At 50.2% G+C, this 19,095-nt stretch overlaps 1 protein-coding gene across 1 annotated transcript in view; it reads left to right on the top strand.

The window, feature by feature from the left end:
- The window catches only part of CINP (cyclin dependent kinase 2 interacting protein), a 43,706-nt gene extending 35,697 nt beyond the window's left edge, over positions 1-8,009 (top strand). The window contains exon 5 of the mRNA XM_069638100.1: positions 7,739-8,009. Within this exon, the coding sequence (XP_069494201.1) occupies positions 7,739-7,941 (203 nt within the window). The 3' untranslated portion in view covers positions 7,942-8,009. The remainder of the gene's footprint in view (positions 1-7,738) is intronic.
- The last annotated feature ends 11,086 nt before the right edge of the window (positions 8,010-19,095 follow it).

Below are 19,095 nucleotides of genomic sequence, written 5' to 3'. Positions count from 1 at the left end.
CCCTATGTGCCCTCTCAACTGTGAAGAGCTTGGACAACCCCTTAATCCCCAACACCCTGAGGATCAAATTTTCCACAAACAATTCTGCACTGGGACCTTCTTCTTTCTCCGGAACTACGACCAGGCGGTTGTTACACCACCTGGAGCGGCCCTCTGCATCTTCAGCTCTCACTTCCAGCATCCGGGTCACCACCCACCAGGCCCGCCACCTGCTTTTTGAGCTTCTGGACCTCATCTTCCAACGTGGAGACCCTCTGTTCTACCTCCGTCACCCTCTCACATACTTTATGGAGATCCGCCCTCGCCAAGGAGACATCCACCCCCACCTCCTTGCTGCTCTCCTGGAGAGTGGCTCGTGAAGCTTGTATTGCCGCCATTAATGCACCTTCAGTGCCCCTTTTAGACGCTCAACAGGTGCCTTATTTACAATAGCATGGCTAACATTACATATTGCTATCTTCTTAGCATCACAGACTAGCAGCCTGCTAACTGTCACGACCCTCGCCCAAAACCCCCTCTGGCAAACCCATTGGCCAGGTGGAGTCAGGACTCAGGCCTCTAGAGCCAGGCATCCTTTTCCAAAGCCCTCTTGGGGCCACTCCTGGCGCTTATGGCGCCAGGCTCATGCACCATGAGAAACATGTGCTTGGGAACTACTTATTGTGTTGCCAGCCAACATGGAGGCATCCACATAGCTTGGATCCCAGGAACCAAGCTATGCAGTCTAGTGTTTTGGGTGTGGTAGCCTAGGGACTACTTTACCTGGACTATTTTGTTGGGGCTATTTAAACCACACCCAAGCAAGACAACACGCTTCGCGTTACTTTGCAGCTTGCAGCGTGACACCCACCGTGTCCAGCTATTCCCTCAAACCTTGGAGAAGCAGAACCTGCAAGGAGACAAAAGGAACATCATTAGCAGAAGCATCTTACCTGCAGCCTTCATCTTTAACCACTTGCAGCTTCTGAGAACAGTTTCCTTGAATTAGCACGCCTCCCGGACAGTACGACCTGAAAGAGGAAGACAGAGGCAACATTAAGGAAAGCAGTAGAGACATTGGTAAATTACGAACTGCTCAAAAGACTTACCTGGCTGGTCACCTCACGGCTGGCACCATTCCGGCCATTCTTCTCGCGCTGAAGAACACCGCGACCTACAAGGAAGGAAAACACAGGTTAGCAAAGGCAAGACTTCGCGGCGCTGCGCATAGCGCTTACTTACCGCATCATAGCGCTCTTAATGCGCCATCATTTACCAGCGGGGCTCAACCAAGCCAGTTCGCCGCGCTGAAGCTCTGCATACCTAAGGGAGGAAAAAGAGACATTCTAAACAAAGAAAGGCATGCAGGATAGCAACAAAAGAACAGCAATAAGACCTACCTGAACAATATCAAACGGGCCAGCGTCTGTGAAGAAACTGGACCATGAAAGACAACTCGCCCCTGCAAAGAAGGCAGGACGGAGAGCACGCCTAATTCTACCACCAGGTGAGGAGAGGGCCCAGAGGGGCTGAAATCATACAGGGGTGGAGAGAGGATACTTACCCCGGTCGGTCAGTCTTGAACACAGTCCTACTGTATTTCCAGGCAGCACCTTCCCCACAGACCACATCTGGGCAAAGCTGAGAAGCATACCAGCGAGTAACCTGGCTGGGTGGTGTCCCTGTGCATACCAGGTGAGCGTAACACTAACACTCTCACTATTATGGTCTCGGGAACAATGACCCCCCCACCCCAAAGAACGCTCTCACCTGCCCCATAATGGCGGACACTAGTGTAGACAAAATTAGACGGTATTAAGAAATCTCTATCACTCAGGCTCCATGTAGCACCGTTGATAGAAACCTAACACTACGCGCACGCCTTTCTAAACTGCATGAATTACCTGCCAAAAAAGTAGAACAAATAAATCTCCTAAAAAAATCTCTACTTCACAAAGCAGTTACAGGACTTAATACAAGTTCCATCAATCTTAAAAGACCAAAAGCTCATCCGCCTAGGCAGACGACTATAGACGCACCTAGTGCCCTATCTCCACATGCATCAAATAGCCACCTACCAAACCTCAAAGGAGCTCTAATAAATGCAAGATCTTTAGTCGCACATGCTACTGAAATATCTGACCTTTCAGATAACCTTTACTTCCTGGCCATCTCAGAATCATGGCTACATGATGCCGCAGGTCCCGCCATCTCCCTAGCAGTCCCCGACAATTATACCATCTTGCAAGCAGACAGACATATCACTCGAGGTGGAGGTATAGCAATTATTGCTAAAACTAATTTAGCTATGCGAATAGTCACAACACCCACCATGAAATCATGTGAGTGCCTCACGGTCAAAGTACCCACTGCTAACTCCCAAACATTGAACATCTTTCTCATCTATAAGACCACCAGGTCCCATCGGAACCTTCCCGGAAGACATATCTATGGCCTTGTCCAATAACTTAAAAACACCTCCTAATCCTTAGTGCTTGGTGACTTTAACCTAGGCTATAATGATGTCAAGGATACCCATTCCACAGACATTGCCACTATCTTGAAAGAACTTGGCTTCACTCAGAAAGTGATCCGGCCCACGCACAACAAAGGTTGAACGCTTGACTGGATCGCAGACCACAACTGCAATGTTACCATTGCATCCATTACTCCACAGATCTGGACAGACCATCATCTCCTAACATTTACATTGGCAATGAAATCAGCTATAGCTCAGACCACCTAACTTGCCCCACCTACCCTCACCAGGAAAAAAAATGACAATTGACAAATTGATGTCTCACTTAGTACCCAATCTTCACTCCCTACCGGACAACTTGAACCTCAACTCCCTAGTCGAACAATACAACAAAGCCATGAACACGGCCCTCGATAATATTGCGACTCTCAAACTAAGGAAGAGTAAACCCAAAAAACACCAACACTTGGTTCACTCCTCACCTAAAAAACCTTAGAGTGCTCAAAAGAAAACTTGAAACTGCCTGGAGACTCTCACCTTCAGCAGAAAATAAACAAAATCTCACCAATATCTCAACCCAGTATAAGAAAGACATTCTCTTAGCCAAACAAGAGACATAAAACAGAATAGCACACTCCAAATCCAGTACCAACGAACTGTTCTCTATCCTAAGAGAATTGGAAATGCCTATTGTACCGCAAGAAAACTGCACCAAAGATAAAATATGGTACTCCAGTATCCAGCATGCATTAACTAACAAAGTCTCCAATTTACAAACCAAAATCGCCAATAAAAAAGCCTCACTAGCGCCTCGAATCTCTCCTAGCATTGCACTGCTGTCGCATTGCATACAAGAAACACATTTTAATTTCTCCAAAGTCTCTGTCCTTGAGGTAGAGAAGGTTATATTGGGACTCAAACCGTCTAACTGTAAGGGTGACCAATGCCCTGCACAACTTATCAAGGATGCGGCGAGAGAACTTGCGCCCTTCATAACTAAACTGATCAACTCCTCATTTGCAACTGGTGCTGTCCCGAATAACTTGAAAGAATCTTGGGTACTACCATTACTTAAAAAGCAAACCCTTGACCCCACCATACCCACAAACTACAGCCCTATCACGACTGTGCCATTTCTTTAAACATTTTTAGATAAAGTGGCCTACATTCAAATTCAGAACTTTTTGGAATCCAATCTCTTACTAAGCTCCCGCCAATCCGGATTCTGTCCCCAACATGGGACGGAGACAGCTTTGATTGACCTCAAGGCCCAAATAGATGAACTCAGAGATAAGGGCCAATCAGCACTACTCCTCCTACTAGACCTCTCTGCTGCATTCGAATTGGTCAACCACAAAATCCTTTGTAGGCACCTAGATTCTGCTGCACACTTCTCTAAGGAGGCTATAATATGGTTTGAGTCATTCTTGAGTTATAGGACTATGAGAGTCTTTTCCGCTTCGGCATCAGCAGACCCTATCCCGATAACCTGTGGCGTACCCCAGCGATCCTGTGTGTCACCGACACTATACAATATATTCACTAGGCCCCTCTTTGACGAAATGGACCATTTGAGTATCGCCTACACGATCTATGCAGACGATACCCGAATACTCCTTCCTCTCACTGGAGATTACGCTGTGGATCAGGCTCTGGTGAATAGAATTTATGGCATCGTTCAGGCATGGATGGCTACCCGTGGATTATGCCTGAACGATGACAAAACTGAGATCATCATTCTAGGCACTATGCCCCACCTTTCTAAACTAAGCCCAGACTACGCCAACTTCACCATTGATGGGAATGACCTAAAAGTATCCAAGGAAGTGAAGACCCTAGGCTTCTACCTAGATGCCACTCTGAACTTCACTAAATAAGTCAATTCCCTAGCCTCTGCTTCGGCATATACCTGTAAACTAATAAGAGCATGCAAACAATTCCTCTCCACTGACAGCTGCCTAATCCTAGCGAGAGCCCTCATACTCTCAAAACTGGATTATTGTAATGCGCTCTACATTGGTGCAAACAGACTATGCATAAAATTCAGATACTCCAGAACAATGCCTTGAGAGCAGCACTCAAGATTAACAGAAATGAACACATCTCGTCCACCAGGAGAAAATACAAATGGCTTTCTACCTTTGACAAAATTTGACTTAAAATTGCCTCCATCATTTATAAATGCCTTAACAACCAAGCACTGCCTTACCTTACTGAAAGGATTAGCAGAAAAACCTCTCTTAGACCGACCAGATCAGCCAATTCTAACTGCCTCCAAGTGCCACACTTCAAACTCTCTACCATTGGGGGACATAGCTTCCCATTTAAGGCAGCTCAATTGTGGAACTCCCTCCCTCCTGGCCTCAGAGAACACCAACCCTTCACCAAATTTAGACAGAACATGTCCAACTGGCTGAAAGAAAATGACATCTAAGTTGCCCGATATCCTTAGTCTCGACTGTGCATACTTTTCAACTTTGTATATTATTCTATATATTGATTCAATTATTTGTGTTAGTCCACATTGGACTCTTCCCCGGCTTTTCACCTGGTTTACTTTGTATCTGTGCTGCTCATTCAATCTACACTGTATCTAATACTATTATTCCTATGTACCTATGCAACCAAGCTGAACGTATCCTTTGTATTGTGCGCCCTGATGCCCCAGGGCATGGTGTGCCTTATAAATAAATAATCAAACAAAACAAAATGAATCCGTCCAGAGTCACTGCCCCTTCTTCCCCACCAATAGATCTTTCCCCCATCTGCCGCTCCAGTCCATCTTGTTTAGGCAGCCTGTCTTTTGTCTGTGTGTATTTGTCCATCCGTTGCTGACTCTTTCCTATGATGAACTGGGTGCAGCGGCACTACCCTCTGGGTTCAGACTCACCACTGCCTGAGTCTTCAAGTGTACCCACAATCGGCTCCTCCAAGTCCGGTCTCACTTGTTGTCCCCTCTGGTGTCCAACGTTGACGAGGTGCAGCGATGTAGGCAGGCTATTGTTTGTGTCCTACCTGGCAATGAGGGCCCCCGCGCCCCTTCAGTCCTACCAGGTGGCCCTCTCTCAGGATCCATCCCCGCTGTGGGGTAGCTGCTCCTTTATCCCGTCCTAGCCTTGCCTGCCGGGCGGTCTGTCTCTCATCTCGCCCATGCTATCCAGGCCGCCACAGCTTGCCTCCTCAACTGTCCCCACTCTTTGGCCACAGCCAGTCCTACCATGGGGGGGGGGCCGTGGAACCCTCGCCCCGTCCAGCGAGACCCCCCCTAGTATGGTGGTCTTCCCTCTCTCCCCCAGTTCACCACCACCAGACTCTCGGGGGTATGGCCCACACTAACCTCCGTATGGAGCCTCCTCACTGCCACAGTCCTCCGTCATCTGCCCGGGCACTACTCCTGGCCTCAGGGCTGGGGCACACAGGGCTCTTCACCACTCGCCACCCCCACCCTGTGCAGCTTTCCTAAACCTCGGAACTCTGCCCTGCCATTCCCGTGGCAGATGACTGCGTGCCGCCTCCGCACCAATGGGGTTTCCTTCTCTTCCGGGAAGACGACCCTGCTTTTCCAAGTTGCGCTCCCGTCCCAAGCCTCCTCTGCATTCACATCCAGGACTCTTCTCGCTGGTCCTTCGTCACGGGTGTCAGCACCAGACCTACCCACTGGTCGGGCTTCCTCCCGGCTCCAGCTGCACTCCTCCCCGCGGCCTCTCCGCAGTCCGCCTCCACTGCCCCTCGGCTGGCTGATCGCTTCCAGCACCACAGCTGACGGCACCTTCTGCAACCGGACCGCCTCCTCTCTTCCCCCAGACGTGGGTGTCCGCTACTTGCTTGCCAGGCCGGGTCCCCACACCTCTCGGGCAGCCTCGGTGAGTACCTCAAAGTATTCCGGTGGCCATCTTGGATGTGCCGCGGACCAGCTCTTCCAGCGGGCCGTTATGTCGTTTCTTCACCGCTCTCACCTCCCGAGGGGCTGCAAACGGATCGCCGACATCTCGACTTCCAAGCCCACCGTTTCAGCACAAGACCATGGGGATCTGCAATACGGATTTCCTCAGGATTTACAGTGCGGCCCGGGAGCACTGGGGACCTACGTCTGCAATGCTCCGCCGCTGGCCACACCCCCCACGAATGGTTGAATTTGATAAACTGTTAGAGAATTTGGTGCCTTATCTGACCTCTCCAGAATCCTTAGCCAAAAGGTATGAGATATATAAACCTAATTGGTATGACAAAACCTGCAGGGAGGCCAAAAGCAAAATAGTGCAATGTTTAGGATTGGCCGGGGCTGTGGATAATATGCAGCTCCGATTATATAGAGCCAACTATAAAGCCTTAACCGCAAGGAAAAAGAAAGATTTTGTTGCACAAAAAAGAGACAAGCTGCTGAAGCCAGATGCAGGAGATTACACCCTGCATTGGAAATTGATAGAGGGTGAAAACCTGAATGGGGATTTAAATCTTCAATGTTGTATGCCAGCAGACACCTCAGGGCAGCATTTTTCAGCCCTGTATGGAATCCCCAATGAGAGGCAAAACCAGAATGTTATGTTGGAGTTGTGTTCAGAACATGACCTTCAGGATGAAACTCTTGTTTAATATAGTAGGCGTACAGAAATACGATTCACTCCCAAGGACTTAAATTGGGCTTACAATCTAATTTAATAAGGGGCTGCTACACAATAGAGATTTATCCCCCATAGTTTAACTACGTAATTTCAATAATTGGGCAGGTGGTGGTCTGAGCGTTGGTGGCTTGGCATGTATAGATGGGATTATTGCATTACTTTGATGCACACTTTTTACAATACTTTGTTCTTTTTTTTTTAAGCTTGTGGTTTAAGTTTATTACTTTAAACCAGAGCCATGCGTAGAGCCAACCATTCCAGTGATGAGATCTGCAACTAAGATCTAATTTAAGCATAGTGGTGCAGAGGGTGGAGGCGTGTGGGCAAAATGGCATCTTTGCCTAGAAATCATAGTCCTGTGCCATTACATTTTCCCAATCCTTCCAAACATCAAATCCCAACCTTGTGATGGATGAAAGTACTGTAAATCTGCCTTGATGAGTAATACAGCCACTCTAAGCAGGAATGCTGGTGCTGTTCTGTAAAGGGTATGGTAGCCTTGCAGGTAGTGCCACACTTGCAACCTGTGTGCATTCTCCCTGGTCAGTGGGTAGGCGGATAGCATGCATGTTTTAGTAAGACAGCCGTACCTCAATGTTAATCTGAGCCTTGACTGCTTTACAAAGCCTAACAGTTTACCCCTCCATTTTCATTCCAGATGAAGTTTCTCTAAAGCTTTCGGACATGTACAGAAAAGAACTGCAGCTCAAGCAAACCATTGTAGAAGAAATTGCACATACAGGGGACCATGACCTGATGATGGTCTATCTCTCCAGTTGGCTGTACCAACCGTACATAGACACCAGTATCAAACTTCTCCTGGAAAGCATGCTACTGGAAACTGGGCATAGGCCTCTGTAAATACTTGCTATTTGAGAGCACACTATCAGACCACCGTACAGTCCTAACTTATTAAACATGTAAACCTTGTTGTAGTGAGTTTCCTATGCTAGTGAGTGATGTGCATGAATGTTAATAGCTGATGGCTGGCTGAGGTCTGAACATGCCAACAACGTATGTTCCTTTTATAATGCTTGGCAGAGTGTTTTCTTCCAGTATCTTGCATGTGTAAGTAGATATTTGGGGCCCTTCACATCCTGGCAACTCAACACGCATCTACTTAAGTAGATAACAAGTTACTTACCCGTGCTAACGTTCTTTCGACTGGATGTTCCTCCCACATATTCCTCATCTTCGACACTTGTTGTCCAGCTTCAGCAACACATTTTTGGCAGAGGGCGCTGTACGTCAATGGTGTCGAGTCGATGTCCATCGAAGGCATATAAAGCACGCGCAGTGCCCATTGGCCTCAGTTCTATTTTTTCTGCTCTTGCAGCAGAGATACCTGTAAAACATGAGAGTGACTGTACATTGCCTTGGTGGAACAGAAGCTGTAATAGCACAGGAAATTCTGAGGGGTAGGATGGGAGGTTAAAGAGGAATACATGTGAGGAACATCCAGTCAAAAGATCGTTACCAGGGGTAAGTAACTTGTTCTTCGAATGGATTGTGTCCTCCCTCGTATTCCTCATCTTTTACGGACTCCCAAAGCAGTATAGTGTTTGGAGGAGGAAGTAGAATTAAAATCCTACATTTTCATAGACCGAATAAAGGACTGCCTTGGCAAAAGTACCGTCCTTACCAAGGGAAGACTCCATGCAATAATGTTTGGTAAACGTGTGGATGGAAGACCACATTGCTGCTTCACAAATGTTTCTAATTGGTACGCCCCTTTGAAGGGCTGTAGATGTAGCCATGCCCCCGGTGGAGTGAGCTCTCAAACCTTCAAGAGCGTGTTTTCCTGCCAGCCTGTAACATTCTGATATTACCAGAATTATCCATCTAGATGAGGTCTGTTTGGTTACAACCTGACCCGCTTGTGTAATGTCTATCCAATGAAGAGTTGGTCATCAATTCGTAATTTAGACATTCTTGAAATGTAAAAGCTCAAAGCTCTGCAAGGGTCTAACCTATGTGTCTTTACTCATCATTATCAGGATGAGGTGGGGGATAGAAAGAAGATACATCCGTGTTCTGTCCTAAATGAAAATCTGAAATGATTTTGGGCAAAAAGGAAGGTTTGATCTTCAAACCAACCCCATCCTTGTGGAAGATGGTAAATGGTGGCTTGAATGAAAGTGCCTGCAATTCGCTCACTCTACAGGCTGATGTCAGAGCAACCAATACGATGGTTTGAAGGTTAATAACCTTAAACGACACATGTGCAGAGGTTCAAAGGGTGCACACATTGGAAATTTTAAAACCAATTTATGGTCCCAAACCAGAACCTGGAAAGGAATTGGAGGGAACACATTAGTGAGCCCCTTTTAGAAATTGAGTCACCAGTGGAACTTTGAAATAGGAACTTTTCTCTGACAAGCGCTTAAAAATGGGCAGCGCCGCCAGGTAACCTTTAATGGTACCAATCTGGAGCCCCAGATTAGCTTAAGATAGAAGAAAGGAGGAACACATCCAGTGTTGTACACACAAAAAAGGATCTGCATTCTCTTCCTTGCACCGGTTGCAGAACTTATTCCAGCGGCACAGGTACAAAGATTTTGTTGCTGGCCTTGAAAGCAACACCTCCAGAACGTCATCCGGAAGGTCCCAATTCTTATAGCTCAGTCTTTCAGAAACCAAGCGTGAAGGTTGAGAGTCCTGACCTCTTGGTGGAGAACTTGACCCTCCTCCAGCAAGTGAAGATCTTCTCTTTGTGGAAGACTCATCGGAGGACAGATGGACATGTCCAGAAGGTCCGGGTACCACATTCTCCTGGCCCAATCCGGGGCAATTAGGATCACGTGTTTCCCGAACCTTCTCAAACTCCTGATCACATGAGGAATGACGGGGACTGGAGGAAACGCATAAAGGAGTGGAAATTCCCAGGCCACTACGAATGCGTCTCCGAGAGCGCCTCTGTTTGGGGAAATTCCCTGGAGCAATATCTTTTGCACTTTTAGTTGACCTCAGTCACAAACTGATCTACTTGAGAGGTTCCCCAAAGGGTGAAGATCACTTGAAGGACTTCCTGAGCCAGTTCCCAATCATGGGAGACTGTGCTCAGGCTGCTCAGAGCGTCCGCTGCCGTGCTCTCCTCTACCGCTAGGTGAAATTCTGATATGGAGATTCCTTTTTGAATTGCACAATACCAGAGCTACATTGCCCCTCTGCACAGTGGTAGTGACCCTGCACCACCTCTCTTGTCGAGATAGTACATGACCACTGGGTTGTCAGTCATTATCAGGACATTCTTTCCCCGGGTAGAAAGGCCTTCAGCGCCAGTCTGATTGCCCTCAGCTCCAAAAGATTGAAATGTAGTTTGGACTCCGATGGAGACAATCAACCACTGTGAGATAGTTTGCATGGGCTCCCCAACCTGTGAGTGAGGCGTCCATCACTACTGTAATCTACGGCCCTGGTTGCCAGAAGGGTTCTCCCTTCAGAACATTGTCCTTGAAGGCCCGCCACAGAAGATCCTGTGAGACCCTGGTTGGAATCGGAAGTCAGTCCGACATCTTTCCTGAGAAGTAGAACCATTGAGTTCTTAGAGCCCATTCTGAGGCGGCCTTCTGGCACCAGAAAAATGCAGGATGCCATGAGGCAAAAAAAGCAGCCTGTAGACTGTGGCCATTCTGAAATTTGGTCACCATCTGAAGAATGTCTTCAGCTCTCACCTCCGGTGAGCTCTTTCCCAAGGATGTATTCAGTACAGCCTGATGAACTGGAGTTTTTGGGAAGGTGTCATATAGGACCTCTTCTAATTGAGGGAGAAGCCCAGTCTGTGAAGAGAATAGCAGGCGACGTTGAGATGATTCAGGACTTGATCGGGAGAACGCACCCTGATCAGCCAATCGTCCAGGTAGGGGTAGATGCGAATACCCCCTCTCCCAAGACATGGTGCCACTACCGCCATCAGTTTGGTGAAAACCCGCAGGGCAGAGGTCAGCCCAAATGGCAGAACTCTAAATTGATAATGAGAACCGCCAACTGCAAACCTTAGGTATTTCCTGTGCTTCCGATTGATAAGCATCCTGAATGTCCACTTGCGCCAACCGATCCGGGAGTTGGAGGGCCTGAAGGATCTTAGAAAGTGTGACCATATTGAACTTGTCCTTCCTGAGGAACTTGTTCAAGTATCTAAAGTCCAAGATGGGTCTCAGTCCTCTGTACATTTTAGGTATCAAGGAATATGGGGATTACCAACCCTGGTTTGTTTCCGCTACAGGCACTGGTTCTATAGCGCCTTTCTCTAGCAGGGTTAAAACTTCCTGCACAAGTAGCGGATCTGGAATCCTCAAAGAGCGGTTCCCCAGTGGATTGTTCTGAGGTCTTTTATTTTTTTTTTTTTTTATAAAAAAGAAAGGCAGTAACCATGGGCTCTGATTTCCAAAGACGAAGCATTAGAAGTAATGTCTCGCCATTCTTCCAGATGCCAAGACAGTCTGCCCCCCCTCCCCACTGAACTGTGACTCAAGACCTCAAGCAGTTTTGCAGCAGCTCATGCAGAGATCGATGGTAAGGAGGCTGCTGCTTGAGCTGAATTTGCACTTCTACCACGTACACCACAAGGAAATCTTTTCTGGCCTCTTTGACTGGCCATGCCAACTGAGGAGTAGTAGCGAAAAGATCTACCCCTCCAAGGTTGTCCGCTAGGACGAAAAGCCTGAGGTTGCCTAATAGCAGGGCCTAAAGATTTGGCTGCCGCCTTTGAGGTCTGCAACTTCTCAAGGCTCTCGTCAGCCTTGTTGCCAAAAAGGTGAGACCCGTCAAAAGGCATGTTGAGAAGCCTAGATTGCACATCAAACCCGACTTTCTCAACCACGCAAATCTGCGCATACCGGTGCTGGTAGCCATGGATCTGCTGATGCTATCCGCAGAATCCAATCCTGATTAAATGCGAATGCACATGGCCTCTTTGCTGTCCCTAACAATACCTAAGAAGCCACCCCTTTCGGAAATGTGCTCTGCTACCATGGAAATACAATCCTATACAGTATACGAAAACTTTGAGAGGGCACAAGTGGAGTTGGCAGATTTTAGTGCCATGCTTCGTGCAGAAAATACCTTCCTTGCCCATCCATCTATGCGCTTGTCATCCCTATCATGAGGGATGGTAGGGTGCGCTGCTTGTTTGGAAGTAGCCGTAGCTGCCTGCACCACCAGACTCTCCGCGGAATGCAGTGTTTTGACAGGTAGTCAGGGTCACTACTGAAGGGGCGGTATCTTTTTGTCAAGTTCTTAACTGCCGGATTGGATTCCGGAGTCTCCCAGCCACCCTTTTCAGCAATGCCATATGAGGAACAAGTTACTTATCTGTAACTGTTGTTCTCCGGCATGGATTCACATACTCATGAATATTCCCCGTCGTCAGGCCGGGAATCCTCGGTAAAGAAAAAAAATCAGTATCAGTTTCGCTTCTGATCTGTCTTTCTTAGTAGTAACCAATCACTGGTCTCTGCGTCATACTGCCCCCAGCCAATGACTGCCCTCTCCCTAAGCCCTGCCTCTGGCAGCCATCCTCAGATTTGGTAGCATGTAAAGTGGCAGTATGACCAAGTGAAGAGCCGCAGAGGGGTAGGAGGGAGGGTTCGCATGTGAATCCATGCCAGACCCATGCCGGAGAACAACAGTTACAGGAAGTAACATGTTCCTTCTCCACTATGGGGTCTGGCATGGATTCACATGCTCATGAATATAAGAATACATAGCAGTACACACATACACAACGACGGGAGGTGGCAAAGGCTCAACATTAAGCATTACATCAAAACTCAACATTAAGCATTTCTTACCTCCTCACCAGGCTCACCTTAAGCGAACAGGTTGCGCAGCACTGCTTGGCTGACCCTGCACTCCTCCCTGCAATCCCGGCCGACGCAGTAGAATCTCGTGAAGGTGTGCGTCAACCTCCACGTAGCAGCCCTGCAGATGTCCAGCAGGGGCACACCAGACAAGAACGCCGTGGTAGCAGCGACCGCTCTGTTCGAATGGGCTCTCGGAAGGCCGGGCAACGGTCAGTTCGCCAACCGATGACAGTGCATGATGCAGCCGGAGAGCAATCTGGAAATGGAAGCCTTCGAGAGAGCCTTCCCTTGGTTCACAGGTCCAAAGTTCACAAACAGCTGTGATGTCCTCCGAAAACTCTTCGTTCGGTCCACGTAGAACTTCAGCGCTCTAGCTACATCCTGCGAGTGCAAAGTCCTCTCGGCCGGCGACGGGAAAAAGACTGGTAACACCAAGGGCTCGTTGAGATGGAAGTCCGACGGCACCTTGGGCATTAAGGAGGGGTGCGTCCTCAGCACTACCCTCGTATTGTGAAAGGTCAGGTATGGAGGCTTGCAGGATAGTGCCTGGATCTCTCCCACGCATCGTGCGGAGGTGATGGCCACCAGGAACGCTGTTTTCCACGACAGAAACTTCAACGGGGCCGAATGCAATGGCTCGAATGGCAGACCCATGAGCCTGGTCAGCACCATGTTGAGCTCCAGCGCTGGCGCCTTCACCGGCGGTAATGATCGAAACAGTCCCTTCATAAATTCCTTAACCAGGCGATGAGACCACAGGGATGACCACCCTGTAGTCCTGGTGTATCGGGAAGTCGCTGCCAGGTGTATCTTGATTGAAGCATGAGATAGTCCAGTTTTGGCTAGTGGCAGAAGGTACGGCAATACTTGAGGGGCCGTAATCCGCAGAGGGTTAATCTTCTGTGCACGGCACCAGATAGAGAACCTCTTCCACTTATTTTCGTAGAACTTGAGTTGAGGACGCCCTGGCCTTCGCAAGAACCTCTCTGCAGTCGGCCGGGATATCGTATCCTCCAAACTCTAGTGCTGCAGGAGCCAGGCCTGCAAGTTCAGAGACTCCGGGTTGTAATGAAGAATTGCGCCTCCTTCTCTGGAGAGAAGATCTGCGTCCGTCGACAGCTTGACTGGTGGGGACGCTGACAAGTCCAGAAGGTCTGGGAACCAGATCTGTCTCGGCCACGCCGGTGCGACGAGGATCATTCTGCACCGGGACCTCTTGAGCTGGTTGATGAGTCAGAGCAGCAACGGAGGAAACGCATATAGGAACAGGCCGTCCCACGAGAACGAGAAAGCATTGCCCATGCTCCTTGGTTGGGGAAACCTGCTGGCAAACCTCTGGCACTTGGAATTCGTCGCCATTGCGAACAGGTCGATCTGGGGTTTGCCCCATCGCTGAAAGTCGGTCCACTTGATCCTGGCGTAGTTTCCACTCGTGGCACGAGCGCAGCTCTCTGCTGAGTGACTCGGCGATGGTGTTTTTATCCCTGCCAGATGAAACGGCACCAGAAACATCCCTTGAGCAATGGCCCAATGCCACAGGTCCTGGGCTTCCTTGGATGGGGCCGGGGATCTGGTTCCGCCCTGCTTCCGGATGTAGAACATCGTGGTGGTGTTGTCGGTGAAGATTCTCACCACCTTGCCCTTGAGGGACGGGGAGAAAGGACCTGAGGGCCAAGAACACTGCCCAGAGCTCCAGGATGTTCATGTGGAGCGGCTTAAGGCCTCTCGCGTGAAGATCTCCGGTGTGGGCTCCCCACCCCTCCAGGGAGGCATCCGTCGTCACCGTCGCCTGGTGGGCCGTGGTCTGACAGTTTGTCCCCGCCGCTAGATGAGCGCGGGTGCCCCACCCCCGGATCGCTCGTCGGAAGGTCTCGTTGAGAGGGATTCTGTCCTCGAAGCTGCCCGTCGCTTGAATCCAGCGGGCGTCGAACTCCTGTAGAGGGCGCATCCGAAGCCTGCACAGGCGCACGAGATAAATGCAAGAGGACATCATCCCGAGGAGGGACTTGATGGACCTCACTCTGGCCACGTCTGTGGCCAGCAGACGCTGCACCTTGCCTAGGATGGCCTTTGTCCTTTCCTCCGACGGCGAGGCCAGACGAGCCACTGTGTCGAGCTTGGCTCCCAGAAACAGTGCGACTTGAGAGGGGACCAGGTGGGACTAGGGGAAGTTGATGGAGAACCCCAGGACCGTGAGCAGCTGGATGGTCTTCGCTGTGTGTTCTACGGCGAGCTCCCTTGTCCTTGTGCGGATGAGCCAATCATTCAGGTAGGGGTAGATGTGGATCCCCTACAGGCCCAGCCACGCTGCCACCGGAGCGAGGCACTTGGTGAAAACCCTGGGTGCCGACTTCAATCCGAATGGGAAGGCCTTGAACTGGTAGTGCCACCCTTGGACCACGAACCTGAGGACTTCCGGTGTCCTTTTAGAATGGAAATGTGAAAGTATGCATCCTCCAAATCCAACGACGACTGGAAATCGCCCTCCTCCAGCTGTCCCAGCACGTGCTGGAGGGTGACCATCCGGAACTTCTGTGCCTTGTACTTGTTCAGTCGTCGCAGGTCTAGGATGGGTCGCCACCCTCCTGTCTTCTTTTTCACGAGGAAGTACCTTGAGAATACTCCAGAGCCCCACAGCCTCTTTGGGACGAGCTTGAGGGCACCTTTCTTGAGCATCGCCCTTACCTCCAACAGCAATTGAGGGACATGGTTTTCTTTCCTGGCCACGGGAGGAATGCAGGGGCACTTTTTTACCAGGTTACTCACCGTAGTGACCACCTTACCCCTAGTCCATAGTCCCCTTTCCTCCATACTTGTGGGACATCTCTCCGTCCTGTGGGACGGGACCGGAGCACTTTGTAAAAAGCATCCACATTTTTCCAAACATTTGTCCTTTCTCTCTTTCCTGCGCGGGGCCCGGCACGCGGCTGTAACCCCGCCCACCTTGGCTCTGCCCCGCGCATCGCCCCTCAGTCCTTTTCTTTGCCAGGTCAGAGACCCATTACCAATACAGAGGAACCTTATTAGAGGGGACGGCCGGCGGGCGTAAGGAGGAAAGGGGACTATGGACTTGGAGTAAGGTGGTCACTACGGTGAGTAACCTGGTAATACTCCTACGTCCCGTCCCCTTTCCTCCATACTTGTGGGAGATTCCCAAACACTCCTTACAGGAACTACGGGTGGATGGAAATACCCCTTACTGAAAAAGGTTCTTCAGCACAGCCTGACCAAACTGAGCATCAGCTCTAGAACTCATATCGAGGCAGTAATGCTTACAGAAAGCAGATGGAGAGGCCCAAGTAGCTGCCCTAGCGATGGACTCCCAGGGATCATACTTCTGAAAAGCAACCGCAGCTGCCTTGCCCCGCACCAGGTGTGCATGAATACCTTTAGGAGGTTTCAGCTTTTGGACAGTGAAAGACTCCGTGATGCAGGCGGCAATCCACCTAGAAATAGTTGCCTTAGACGCCCGTTTGCCTTGAGGGTTGCCGAAAGTCACAAAAAGTTGAGAAGAACTTCTAAGCTCGGAAGTCCTATCCAGGTAGAACTTAAGAGCTCTTCGGACATCAAGACAGTGTAGAACCGTCTCCGCCTCAGAGGCGGGGTTCGGAAAAAAAGACCGGTAGGGAGATCGATTGATTCAAATGGAATTCGGTCACCATCTTCGGCAGAAAAGCCGGATAGGTTCGAAGGACTACCTTGTCCTTGTGAAAGACCAAGAAAGGATGCTCCACCGACAATGCCTGGAACTCACTCACTCTCCTTGCCGATGTGACGGCGACCAAAAAGGACACTTTCCAAGACAAGTACTTGAGGTCCACAGTAGCCATCGGCTCAAAGGGTTTATGGCACAGCGCCATCAGGACAACATTCAGGTCCCATGACGGGGGCGGATTACGAACTGGAGGGTAAAGGCGTGTTAAACCAGCGAAATGCCTCTTTACCACTGGGTTCGTCAGAGAGTACGAACACCGATCCGTAGAAAGATAAGCGGAGACCGCTGAAAGGTAAGTCCTGCATGACAGAATATGAACCCCTGACTCTGCTAGGGAGGACACGGACAACACCGTGTCAACCGTGGCCCCCCTTGGATCTAATTTCTTCTCTAGACACCAATGACAGAACCTGAGCCATTTACTCTTGTACTGAGATCTGGTCGAGGGTTTTCTGGCTGCCTGGATAATACGCATTTTTATCTGCAGACAAATTCAGATGCTCTAAAGACCTGAACTCAGGCACCATGCCGCCAAGCTGAGCGATTGTGGGGAGGGGTGCCACAGCTGCTGCTCCCCCTGGTGGAGAAGATCAGGAGTTACCGGTAACCTGATCGGCGGATAAACCAACAGGTGTTGGAGTTCTTAGAACCAAAACCTGGCCGGCCACCACGGGGCTATCAGTAGAAGAGAACAGTTCACCGAGTTCTTCAACTTCCAAATTGCCCGGTGAACTAGAGGCAGAGGCGGGAAGGCGTAAGCTCTCATGTTGTGCCATGGAATCTCTAGAGCATCCCCCAGAGGAGGCTCCCAGCCCTTCTATGGAGGCATACAGAGGAAGCTTCTTGTCGCCGCGAAGAGGTCCACCTGCAGTGTGCCCCAGCGCGAGAAAATCCCTCAGAGGACCTCCGCCTTCAACTCCCACTCGTAGCTGACCACTGTCCGCCGGCTGAGGGCATCTGCTGTGACATTCAGCTGGCCCGGGATGTGCACAGCCAGACACCATGAAGCACGGCCCACTCCCAAATCTGGATGGACAGGTCCACGAGGGGGGTCGGGGGGGGAGACTTCGTTCCCCCCTGCTTGTTGATGTAATACATTGACACCGCATTGTCCGTTCTTATGCGGACTACTTTGTTGACAATGACCGGTCTGAACGCCTTGAGTGCCAAGAAAATCGCCAGAAGCTCCAAATGGTTTATGTGCAGGAGCTTGTCCTGAGGCGACCAGAGGTCCGAGACCTGAAGGAGATCTAACGTCGCACCCCTCCCTAGGAGGGAGGAGTCCGTCGTGATCGTCACCATAGGGACCGGGTCCTGAAACCCCGCGCCCCCAGATAGCTGAGAGATGACCACCAGTCCAGGTCCACTCTCATGGAATCTGGAATCATTATCCGCATGGAGTCTGGGTCCACTGCCTGACGCCATGAATTCCGAAGGGCCATCTGGCTCCGTCTCATTTTGAGACGAGGAAGAGCCAGCACACACGAGGCCCAGAAGCCTCTGGAACCACCAGGCCGACATACTCTCCGACTGCGCAAACATCTGACACGTGGCCAACAGATCCGCCATTCTGTCCCCGGTCAGGTATACTCTGCAGTCGATCGTGTTCCAACGAAAACCCAGAAAAATCAGGTCCTGAGAGACCGTCATGGAGGATTTCCGCCAGTTCACCGACAGCCCAAGATGGAACAGGAGCTGAATGAGAGACTGGAGGTTGCCCGCTGCTGCCAGCGGACAAGGGCTGCGTAAAAGCCAATCGTCCAAATAAGGATACACATGGATACCCTGAAGACGAAGATAGGCCGCAATCACCGACATCATCTTCGTGAAGACACGCGGCGCCGAGCTGAGGCCAAAAGGAAGCACCCGAAACTGGAAGTGCTCCTCTCCCAAAGAGAAACGGAGGTACCTCCTGTGTGGAGCCCAAATCGGGATATGCATGTACGCGTCCTGAAGATCCACCATGCTGAGCCCATCGCCTGCCTGCAACGAGGAGCGAATCTGGCCGGGCGTGATCATCTTGAATTTCTCTTGGGGTAAGGAAAGATTGAACTGGGAAAGGTCTAGGATGGTGCGCAGGCCAGCCTGGTTGGTTTTGGGCACCGTAAACAGCCGGGAGTAGAAGCCCTCCCCTCGCTCCCCAAGGGGAATGGGTTCCACAGCTCTGAGGAGCAGAAGTTTCTGAACCTCGGCCTTGAGGGAGGGTGAGCCCGACAGCTGAAAAGGAGCGTTGAGGTAGGGGGTAAAGGTAAGTGGAAGCCAGCCCGAGTGACTGACAAGACCCATCTGTCTTCTGTGATGGTCTGCCACGCCTCCCAATGAGACGCAATGAATCCTCCCACCGGGGTCTCGTGCGAGCACGGAAAAACCTCATTTGGCAGGTTTATCAGTGGTGGTGGTGCCACCTGAACCTGATGAGGAGGCTGAGGAGCGGGAGAAATACCACGTACGCTGTGGTCTATGGCGGTTATTCCCCGCAGGAGTACCCACTCTGCG

The sequence above is a fragment of the Ambystoma mexicanum genome, chromosome 14 (genome assembly GCF_040938575.1).
Source record: "Ambystoma mexicanum isolate Mex_15411 chromosome 14, UKY_AmexF1_1, whole genome shotgun sequence".
NCBI classification, from domain to species: Eukaryota; Metazoa; Chordata; class Amphibia; order Caudata; family Ambystomatidae; genus Ambystoma; species Ambystoma mexicanum.
Note: the sequence above shows the minus strand (reverse complement) of the source record. Positions and strands in the feature narration are given on the sequence as shown.